Source organism: Saimiri boliviensis, chromosome 5, assembly GCF_048565385.1.
Source record: "Saimiri boliviensis isolate mSaiBol1 chromosome 5, mSaiBol1.pri, whole genome shotgun sequence".
NCBI lineage: Eukaryota > Metazoa > Chordata > Mammalia > Primates > Cebidae > Saimiri > Saimiri boliviensis.
Genome location: NC_133453.1, coordinates 24,837,427 through 24,849,094, shown reverse-complemented (window position 1 = coordinate 24,849,094; position 11,668 = coordinate 24,837,427). Strand labels below are relative to the sequence as shown.

General features: G+C 50.0%; 1 protein-coding gene across 1 annotated transcript in view; it reads right to left on the bottom strand.

The window, feature by feature from the left end:
* Positions 1–2,173: 2,173 nt before the first annotated feature.
* MARCHF4 (membrane associated ring-CH-type finger 4) overlaps positions 2,174–11,668 on the bottom strand; it is a 110,493-nt gene continuing 100,998 nt past the window's right edge. The window contains exon 4 of the mRNA XM_003925562.4: positions 2,174–3,971. Within this exon, the coding sequence (XP_003925611.1) occupies positions 3,604–3,971 (368 nt within the window). The 3' untranslated portion in view covers positions 2,174–3,603. The remainder of the gene's footprint in view (positions 3,972–11,668) is intronic.

Below are 11,668 nucleotides of genomic sequence, written 5' to 3'. Positions count from 1 at the left end.
TAACTCATTCCAAAATTGTCATTGAGCACCTACATTGAGCATTGTGCCAGGGACTGCTGTGGGTCCTGAAAATACGGCAGTAAACAAGGCAGATGAGGTCTTTGTTCTCTTGGAACTTGCATTATCAAGATTCGACAAACTCCAGCATTCTCCAAAAATATGTTATTCATTGCCTCTTCTTCAGTACAACATAGTCAAATGATGACCCTGAATGGTTGCGAGAGTCTGAAGAGCCTTGTGAACCATCAAAGAAAGATAACATGATGGCCACTATAGTTTTGATGATATGCATATTTCATTGTATTGTAATACTTCTTTTTGATACTGAATCTTGCTCTGTTGTCTAGGCTGGAGTGCAGTGGTGCAATCTCAGCTCACTGCAACCTCCACCTCCTGGGTTCAAGCAATTCTTCTGTCTCAACCTCCCGAGTAGCTGGGATTATAGGTATGTGCCACCATGTCCGGCGAATTTTGTATTTTTAGTAGAGACGGCAATTCACCATGTTGACCAGGCTAGTCTCAAACTCCTAGCCTCAAATGATCTGCCCACCTCGGCCTCCTAAAGTGCTGGAATTACAGGCATGAGCCACTGTGCCCAGCCTTTTTCTCTTTTTAGAAATGGGATCTTGCTATGTTGCCCAGGTTGGCCCCAAACTCCTGGGCTAAAGTGATTTTCCTGCCTCAGCCTCCCAAGTAGCTAGGACTAAAGGATATGCCACTGCAATCCACTGCGTAATACTTTAAAAAAATCATCCCTGGCCGGGGGCGGTGGCTCAAGCCTGTAATCCCAGCACTTTGGGAGGCTGAGGCGGGTGGATCACGAGGTCAAGAGATCGAGACCATCCTGGTCAACATGGTGAAACCCCGTCTCTACTAATGGTGCAAAAAATTAGCTGAGCATGGTGGCGCGTGCCTGTAATCCCAGCTACTCGGGAGGCTGAGGCAGGAGAATTGCCTGAACCCAGGAGGCGGAGGTTGCGGTGAGCCGAGATGGCGCCATTGCACTCCAGCCTGGGTAACAAGAGCGAAACTCCGTCTCAAAAAAAAAAAAAAAATCATCCCTATAACATATCTATAGCCTCCATAAATGTTTCATTAAACTGAAAGGCCTGTTCCTAGACTATAGGAAAAATAAACACACTTAATCTACATAGTTTATTTGCACGATGTGATTGGTTTACGCTTGTTTCTTTTTTTTTTGAGACGGAGTTTCGCTCTTGTTACCCAGGCTGGAGTGCAATGGTGCCATCTCGGCTCACCGCACCCTCCGCCTCCTGGGTTCAGGCAATTCTCCTGCCTCAGCCTCCTGAGTAGCTGGGATGACAGGCACGCGCCACCATGCCCAGCTAATTTTTTGTATTTTTAGTAGAGACGGGGTTTCACCATGTTGACCAGGATTGTCTCGATCTCTTGACCTTGTGATCCACCCACCTTGGCCTCCCAAAGTGCTGGGATTATAGGCGTGAGCCACCGCGCCCGGCGGTTTACGCTTGTTTCTATGTTTTCCTTGTATGTGTCCTTCAGTCTCTCTCCAACTGTGCCTTTCTTAACTCTCTGGATTGTGAGTCTCATCGGGGAGGAAGCTCTTTAAGCCTGTGTACACGCCACTGATGTTGCTGCTGGACCCACAGCCAGCCCCAGGATGGGAGAGCCAGGTTAAGTTGAAGGGAGAAAGATCTTGTCTGCTGCCTCATAACATGTTCAAGCCCTCTCCTGAGGCCTTAACGTGGGTGCTGTCCTCTGATAGTCAAAGGAAACTGTCAGGGCAATTGAGATCCTAACACCCCTCTCCTGTCTGTGGCTCCCCCAGCCTCTGGGAAATGACCAGATGGAGTGGAGCGCTCCAGACTTTCCCCAGCACCAGTGGTCTCTGTGTCTAGGATTCCTGGGCAGAATCTTTGGGAGATCCTGGGACCTGAAGGACTCTGTCTGCTAGGAAGCCAAGAAGAGGCCAGGCGTTCACTGCGGATTCACACACAGGCACACAGAAGGGAACATCCCTGCCTGCACTGCCCCATCCATACCCTCAAAGGCGAAACGAAAGTGTGCTTGATTTCTTGTCATGGAGGAGAATTTAGGGGTGGAGCAGACACAGGGAGAAAGAAGGCTGTTTACACCGCAGGGGGAGGATAGGGAAGAGGAAGAAAAACTCACATATGGAAAGGGACACCACTGGTAGGGAAAGAAATTTTATTTTCAAGCTTTTAAGAGAATATTACAAACAACAGAGAGTTTTAAAAAACCCTAAAAACTAGTTTAAAAAAGTACTTGACAGTGTCCTTTTAATACCCACGGATGATGCGGTCATTGTGCAGTGACAACCAGAAACTCTGCAGGTGACCACCCTGTGGCTTTCCCTGGCAGGGTCCCCAGAGAGAGCGAGGTGGGGGTCTAGGGGTAGTGCTCCCTGCCAGGCACCCCCGGGGCCCACCTGGTGGCATAGGAAGGACCAGGGAGCACAAAGCACTGAGCATCCGCCCATCTGCCTTTTTGGGGAGGGTTCCAAGCAGCAAGGAATACTTAGATCGGGCACTACTCCACTCCTTAGGGCACACTGGCCAAGCTCCTCCCAACTATGGCAGCTGCTGTCTCAAAAAAGGCCCTAGATCGGGGATGCCCTACCATGAGGGGACTGGGTCAGTGTGTGTCAGGAAGGGGCTGGCACTGCACACGTCCTGGCCATGGTGGGGTTGGGTAGTAGGGAAAGTTGCTCCGGGATTGACAGCTTCCAAAGCTGAAGCCACAGCAGCCGAACTGTGCTTGAAATACCCACTGGAAATCTGTACTTTTCTCTAGGGGTGTGTGTGTGTGTGTGTGTGTGTGTGTATGTGTGTGTCCTGTAAACGTCTTTGAGCCAAATCACTATAAAATAAATTAACAAGGGCAGAATACGACATCCTTTTCCAAAGCTAAGCCCTCTTAGAACCCGCCTGAAACCAGGAATTCCAGGTTGGAAGCTCCTTCAGAAAGGAGACACACCTGTCCCTCTGGCTGATCAGACCAGCGTCTCCCTCCCTGGGCCTCCCTCCCTGACCATCCACCCCACCATCCCCACAGCCAGTTGTCAGCGAATCTTGCCCGTTCAAATGAGCCCAGGAGCCCCAAAGGCAGTGTGTCCCCGCCGGCTCACACCTGTGCCCCCCTCTTTCCCGGCTGCCTGCAGGACACAGCCCCAGGAGAAACAAAACAAAGCAGAGTGAGAGCGGAGCAGACCACAGATGCTTCTCCTCCTGGCCCCCTTGGCCTCTGGCACTGCCACCAGTCACACAGGCTTTGCCCGCCCTCAGCCTCTGCTTCGCGGGTACTCGCCTGCGGGCGCGCTGGGGCAGGTTTCTCCCGCTGGGCCACGTTCGGCCTGTATTGCCCTTGGTTGTTGAGTTCGTGTTGGTTTCCGTTGCTGTTGTGGAGAGTGGCAGTGACTGACTGGACATCACAGAACTGCTCCTGCGCCAGCCTCGCTCCCGCTCTGACCCTGCACCCAGACTCCCACCAGGCCCCCAGCCTCTGCCTGCTCCCTCTGCTGGCTCCGGGGGTGCCACCGCGCCTCCCCACCCTGCTCGGGCCCTCAGTGGCGGTCACGGCCTTCCTTCTGGGCCTCAGCTCTCACACTGTCGTGACTCTCATGACCAGCTCTCGGCTGCTGCCCGGTGGACTCCGCTGTTCATGAGGTCTCAAGTGACTCAGGATGTGCAGGATGGTATAAGCACAGTGGTGATGGGACAGAGGGCCTGAGGGGTGGCCGGCAGCCTGGGCAGGGCCCTGCTCAGCGGCAGGGGTGCCTGCAGCCTCCTCCTCCTCTGAGGGGATATTGGCCTGGGTGGATGAGGAGGTCCGGGGGTTCGTCCTGCCTCCTGCCTTTTGATCCTCCAGGTCTTTTGTCTTGTCATAGTTCAGCACTTTCCACTGCTGGTTGACGGCCTGCCACCGTTTAAAGATGCGGTACACCGAGGGTCCCTCGTGGATGATGAGACCTGAGGCAGCAGGGAGAGGAGAAACAGAGGCCAAATGAGAGGAAGCGGGTCACTGCCAGGAGACCACAATCTGAATCTACGAAAGGTATGGGCGTTGGCCCCGGTGCTGGGCCACAGGAGGGCCATCCCGAGATTCCTAGGCTCAGCGAGTCTCTGGGAGGCAGAAGGTGGAGGGGCCAACATGCTGAGTCCGTGAAATAATTGCGCACCTTCAGGCAGTGCCTTCGCCCACTTCCACCCCACCCCGCCCCATTCCTGCCTTGACAAAATTCACGTTCATCACTGAGGCATAATATAAATATCTTTTCCTCCCTCTATTATGTATCCATGGCACCCAGTCCTTAGCAGATGTTGAGTGAATTGTGTGCTTTTAAAGCACCACGAAAGAAAGCCCATGGTCGGTCACTCCACACCTGCTAAAGGTTGCTGGAAACCCCACTGGTTAGCTCTTTGCACAGATACCCCAATGCTACCAAGATGCAAACGGCCCTGGGAGATACCCCAATGCTACCGAGATGCAAACGGCCCTGGGAGAGATCACTTTGATGTAGTTATATCTGCCAGAGTCAGTGATAGAGGTGAAAACAAGCTACAAACCAGGCAGCAAGGCAAAGAAATAATCATTGTGTGCCTACTGTGTGCCAAGCACTGGGTTTACTGCAGTCAGCAGGACACCCTCTGAGAGCTTACATTTTCTCAGGGACACACAATGGCCGTGGAAACAAACCAATGTGACAATTTCAGGTGCTGAAAAATGCCTTAAGGAGGATAACTGGGGTAAAATAGCCACTGGCTGCAGGCACTGGGATCCTGTTTTAGCAAGAGGTGGTAAAGGCCTTTACATCTGAGTTGAGACTTAACTGATGAACAGGAGAGCTCCATGCCAAGATCTGGCGAGACAGCTGTTTGGTGGTAGGAACTCCAAGTGCAAAGGCCAGGAGGTGGGAATGGAATGAATGAGCTCAGAGACAAGGTCAGCGTGACCAACACAGTGCAGTGGTGAGGAAGTGGAGGGAGGGGAGGTGAGCAGAGGCCAATGGATGGTAGGGCCTTGCAGGCCACGGCAAGGGATTTGCATTCTATCCTGATTACAATGAGAAACCACTGATGGTTTCGATGGGGGGAATGATGTGATCTAATTCACCCTCCATAAAGCCCCCTGTGGCTTCTGTGAAGAGGGCCAAGAGAAGGAGTGGAAGACCAAGCAGGAAGCGGTGACGTCAGGAGAGTTGGAAATGGTGACAACATTGACTTGGGTCATGGTGGTGGAGCAGTGAGAAACTGCTGGAGTCGGGCTGGGAGCAGAGCTGAAGACTTGCTGGCTGGCAAGGTGGGAGTGAAGAGAAAGATCTGCACAACTCGGAAGCTCTTGGCCTCAGCGGCTGCATGAATGGGAAACCATTTCCTGAGATGTGGCGGGTACCGGGGGCAGGTTGGGGGGGGCTATGGATTTGTGTGGTGGCTGTGATGACCAGATTTGTTGCCTATTGTTGCTGTGGCAAAGTACCACACATACGGTAGCTTAAAATGGAATGCATGTTTCTCTTACAATTCTGGAGACCAGAACTAAAGTCTAAAATCAACCTCACTGGGCTGACGTGCGGTGTCAGCAGGGCACATTCTGGTTCTTTCTGGAGGCTTTGAGGGGGAAGAATCCGTCTCCTTGCCTTTTTTCGGCTTCTAGAAATTGCAGTTTCTGCCTCTTCGTTGCACCGCTCCAGCCTCTTTCTTCTGTTCTCACCTCTCCTACTACTCTTCTGGCATCAGATCTCCCTCTCCTTCTTGTAAGAACACTTGTGGCTACATTTAGGGCTCACCTGAGTAATCCAGGATACTGTCCCCATTTCAAGATCCTTAAATTAATCACATTGGCAAAATCCTTTTCCATACAACATAACGTTGACAGGTTCAGGGGTTGGGACCTGGATGTCTTTGGGGGCCATGATTTAAGCCTATCAGAATGATTACTAGCTACATTTTGGTCATGGTTAAAGTGTCTGATAGAAATCTAGCTGGCAGGGTCAGGTGGGCAATTGGACAAATGAGTCCAAAGCTTAAGGAGAGGCCTGGCCTGGAGATAGAAGCCATCGGTGTAGAGATGGAACCTGAACACCTGGGAATGGCTGAGACCTCGTAGGGGAGAGAAGAAGGCCAGCGGAGTCCTGGGCTTCAGATGTTTAGAGGCTTGGTGGAGGCTTTGGTGGAAGTAGGGCCAGTGAACGAGCCTCAAAAGAAGCAACCAAGGCCGGGTGCGGTGACTCATGCCTGTAATCCCAGCACTTTGGGAGGCTGAGGGGGATGGACCACAAGGTCAGGAGTTCAAGACCATCCTGGCCAATATGGTGAAACCACATCTCTAAAAAAAAAAAAAAAAAAAAAAAAAAAAAAAAAAAAAAAATAATTAGCCAGGTGTGGTGGCGGGCACCTAGGCTGAGGCAGGAGAATCACTTGAACCTGGGAGGTGGAGGTTGCAGTGAGCCGAGATCGCGCCACTGCACTCCAGCCCGGGCAACAGAGCGAGACTCTGTCTCAAAAAAAGAAAAAAAAAAAGCAACCAATGAGGTAGAAGCAAGACCAGCAAGTGTGGAGACCCAAAAGCCTAGGCAAGGGTTCAGAAAGGGTGCAGTGACTTTTTTCAATGTTATCAAGTGGTCAGCTTGAGTAAAATGGGAAATGACCACTGGCTCCATGGGCACAGATGGAGGAAGAATGATGGAAATGTCAGCGGGAAAATCAGGTAGTTCTCTTCCAAGTACATCTTTTTTCCCCCCACGACGTCATCAGCTAAGATAGAAGAGATAAGGGAGGAAGTGTTAAAGATTTGTGGAGAGAGGAGAAGGTGGGAAATAATTATCTCGGAATGTAGGAGTGTGAATTTACAAGAGGGATGTGGTAGAATTAGCTCATTCTGTTAAGTGTCCATTTGAGATAAATCTGAAGTGAATCTCATCGCTGATTGTGTGATTTTTCTCCACTCCTTCAAACCGCTTGCTCAGGTGCACATGTGGAAGAAGACACCTGGGTTTCACCAGGGTAGACTGTTTCCCTGGGCAAGCAGACATGAGAATTATATGTGCTTGCAAGAGAATGGTTATCATGCTAGACACGGAGCCCAGGCTGGGGATGGGGGAGGATAAAAAGGTAGAAGGAATCATGAAAAGTGGAACGTGAGAGGGTCAAGGCCAGGAGGCCTCTACAAAGTTGGAGGATTATTGGAGCCAGTGAAGGGGGGGTAATGGTCAGAGAGTGGGATGTTTAAATCCAGATTTTCGAAGTGGTGTGGTTACTGGTGATTATGATTCTAGGATGTGACCATTTGATTGGGGCTGGAGTGGGCTGGGGGAAAAGATCTTTGGAGCAAGAGCAAAGCCAGGGAATTGGAAAGATTCTTTGCGTCAGCCATCCTCAATGCCATCGGACCAAACATCCCCTTATAACGAATATATTTTAACATCCCCGTTCCTATCCTGAAATGAAGTTCATAAGCTACTATAAGCTACTATGTCTTTAAATTAATATAATGTCCTAACAGATAAAGTCAAATAAAAATAATAAAGGGAAATCTTTTATAACAAAACAATATGTTTCAGTGAAAATGCTGCAGCGCAACTACATTGAAAAACAGACAAACCAACCCCAGGCATTTCCAAAATGCCTCTGGGGGACAGCCCCGTCTCTGCCGAGCGTTGATCTATGCAGGTGCGGAGGACAGGGGTAGGGGGAGTGTATGAGCAGGTGCACGAGAGCATCTGAGGACTGAGTAGTCGGACAGCAGCCAGCAGCCAGCAGCATCCAGAAGGGAAAATGGGTGGTAAAGAAAGATGCACTTCAGCCAGGCGTGGTGGCTCATGGCTGTAATCTCAGCGCTTCGGGGGCTGAGGCGGGTTGATCATCTGAGGTCAGGAGTTCAAGACCAGCCAGGCCAACATGGTGAAACCTCGTCTCTAATAAAAATACAAAAATAAGCCAGGTGTGGTGACACATGGCTGTAATTCCAACTACTCAGGAGGCTGAGGCAGGAAAATTGCTTGAACCTGGGAGGCAGGGGTTGCACTGAGCTGAGATCATGCTTCTATAGTCCAGCCTGGGTGACAAGAGCAAGACTCCCAAGAAAAGAAACAGAGGAAGAGAGGAAGGAAGGAAGGAAGGAAGGAAGGAAGAAGGAAGGAAAAGAAAGAGAAAGAAAGAAAAGAAAGAAGAAAGAAGGAAAGAAAGAAAGAGAAAGGAAGATAGATGGATGCATGCATTGGGGCTTCTGAAGGATGAAGGAAGAGAAGTAGCTGTGAGTGGTAATGGAAATCAAGAAGGACATGGACCCCACCTCCAGACTGCACACGGTGCAGTGTATCGGAGAAAGAACAGCCACCACCAGCGTGAGGGAAACAGTGTTCTCAGGAGACAGCCATGCTTCAGGTAGGAAAGATGAAGAGAATGCGCAGAGAGGAGGTGATAATGACGGACCATGAGGTGCAGGGGGCATGGTGAAGGGCTGGAAAGATGGGCTCAGATGTAGGAATGAGCTGAGCAGGAAAGGGATGCTGGTGCAGAGAGTGAGGCTGCCAGGAGCCGGGTCCTGTGCTGGTGGGTGAGATGATGGCATGGCGGGTTTCATCCCACAGCCACTGAGGATCCAGAGGAGGAGCCAGCTCAGAGCAAACAGCAATGAGTCACCCCAGCCACCTGGTGCAAAACCTCAGCGCCTCTTCAGTTTCCAACAGGCTGCAATTCTTGGATATTGGAGCCAAGCGCACGGCCGCTTTCCCTTCCAGTGTTCCAGCTGAACCTGAAATCATGCATCGCCCAACAAGTCTTCACGGTTCATTGGCAGAGAGGTAGCCTCGGGAGTTTCTAGCCCTTTGTTTGAATCACACCCCTTTGAGGATCTAATGAAAGGAACGACCATCTCCCTGGAGGAGAAAAAAAAATCAGACAAATTGTCCTTGTACTAAATCTCCTGAAGATCACTGGTGGACCCTCTGCTCTGGTCTGACAGATGCTGAACAAAGAGACTTCCTTTCTTTCCCACTCTCTCACCCTTTCCCAACTGTACCAACTCCCTTCATCTCTGCCAACCTTTTGAATGTGCACCTATGCACCCTTGACACTGAAGCTATTCATCTGTCCATTTATCCCACAGACTTTCTTTGAACGTTGCTATGCTCTTTTCTACAGACTGTAAGCCTCTTGAGGACACAGCCCGGTCTGGTTAAGTCTCTAGCAGCTAACACAGCACCAGGAGTGTAATGATGACAGTGGAAGAGATGGAGTCTGGGGAGAGAGAAGTGGGGTCTTCTGAAGCCCCAAAGTCACCCTTTCCAGTAAGGGTCATTACATTTGATTCTCAATTAGCTTCTTGATCAGAAAATTTTATCCTGATTGAAGAGTGTGACTTAAGTTTCTGGTGTGAATGCTGCCTTCCAATTATCTAACTGTCTCGTGTTCAGGAAGTAATTAACCCATTTTAATGGATAGGTGGCTGAAAGTGAGGAGAATGCACCTGTTTTTCTAGATAATCCTTGTTTGGCAAAAGAGGGAAAAGCACAAACTACCTCATTCAAATCCACTCCTCTCAGCCCTCCCTCTGCTCCCTGCTCTACAAATTCCTTATTGATTCCTTGGGTGGCGACATGCCGACAAAACAGGGGAAGATAATTGGGGCTCGTCTGATAGGAGCAGGTGACGTGGCCAAGGTTGAAGCGGAGGGAAAAAGGGAAGAGGGATGGGAAATGGCAGTGGATAGAGAAAGAAGCTGGATTCCATTAAGAAGAAAGGCTGCTGGTGAACAGAGGCAGAGAACTCGTAGGAGGAGAAAATTGAAAATGAGGGGGCATGGTAAGATGAGAAACCCAAAAAGTTTTGATTTAGTCCTTTCTAGCTTTTTAAAATGTAATTTAATGGTTTTCTAGTGATCCCCTACAATGCATCCAACCCTGGGCTGTATTTGTGGGAAATCCAGTTCTAGAAGTGTCGTCTCCTTCATCTTTCTAATGTCTCTCCACCTTCTGGGGCTCCTTGTCCTCCTAAAGCTGCGAGCTCCACGGGTCATCAGAATTCCACACTGACTCCGTGTCCTGCTAGTGGACTGGGTTAAGTGACATAAGAGCTGCTGACAAGTCTATAATAATGCTTTTCACCCTTTTTTTGGAGACGGGATCTCTCTCTGTTGCCCAGGCTGGAGTGCAGTGATGCGTTCATGGCTCACTATAGCCTTGACCTCCTGGGCTCGAGCAGTCCTCCCACCTCAGCCTCCCAAGCAGCTGGGACTTCAGGTGCACCCCACCATGACTGGCTAACTTCTGTATTTTTTCTAGAGACAGGATTTTCTCATGTTACCCGGGCTGGTCTCAACTCCCGAACTCAAGCGATCTTCTCACCTCAGCCTCCCAAAGTGCTGGGATAACAAGCATAAGCCACCACATCCGGCTACCTTTCACACTCTACCGTGCAGCAGAATCACCCAAACAGCTTGTTAAGACAGATTCCCAGGCTGTAATCCTAGAGGCCTCCTGGCTCAGTAGCTCGGGGCTGAGGCCTGAGAATCTGCATTCCTAAGAAGCCTCAGGTGAGGCTGATGCTGCCTATATGTGGACTGCTAGGGTAGAACATGGTTTTTAATCCCTCACAGAAGTCTCTACATTTTGATCACCAAAAGAGTCATAAGTAATTTTAAAAAGTAATCTACCTCCAGATGTGATAGACATGAAAATGGGAAGAAATGGAAGAGATAAATACTTCCTCTCCTAGACCCAAAGACCTTTGTACCCCACAACTGACAGTTAACTTACCAGTGAGCACGTATTAATACTAAGCTTTCAGAGTGTTTGCCACTTACTCGTCTTGCAGCTTTAGGTAAGGGACTAAAGGGACTCTCTAAGACTCAGTTTTCTCATCAATAAACCCTTACTCATAGGATTGTTATGAGATTAAGGTCATGAGTCCTGCATGCCAATACCTGGTGCTATGCCTGGGACACATGTAACACTCAATGTCACATGATATCGATTATCATGGGGGAGATTACAGAACACAAGAAAAGCACACTCATCTCTCTTCCTCCTTCATTGGCAGCCTCGTCCCCAACACAAACACCTGCTCTTTCATCTCCCGATTGCTCTCCTTCCCAACCCTCAGTCGAGTCACTGTTTATAGATGAATGACATACCAGAGCTAAAAAGTGCTCTAGAGACCAACTGATTCTCACACCCATGCCTCCTCTCCCGCTGCAGAGAGGTACTCTCCTCCCATGGAAAATTCCCTGCTCTCAGACAGCCACTGGGTGAGACCTAGTAGTGTCTTACTCTGAAGCCCTACCATTGCCAACCACCCATCTTCCAGCTTCCACTCCTCCACTGCCCAGCCCTGTTGAGAACCTGAATCAAAGCACCTATCAGGCAAGGGTCAAAAGAAATGAATATATCTGGCTGGGTGCGGTAGCTCACACCTGTAATCCCAGTACTTTGGGAGGCTGAGGCAGGCGGATCCTGAGGTCAGGAGTTCGAGACCAGCATGGCCAATATGGTGACACCTCATCTCGACTAAAAATACAAAAATTAGCCAGGCATGGTGGTGCATGCCTGTAGTCCCAGCTACTTGGGAGGCTGAGGCAGAAGAATCACTTGAACCCGGGAGGCAGAGGTTGCAGTGAGCCATGATCGCACCACTGCACTCCAACCTGGGTGACAGAGTAAGACACCGTC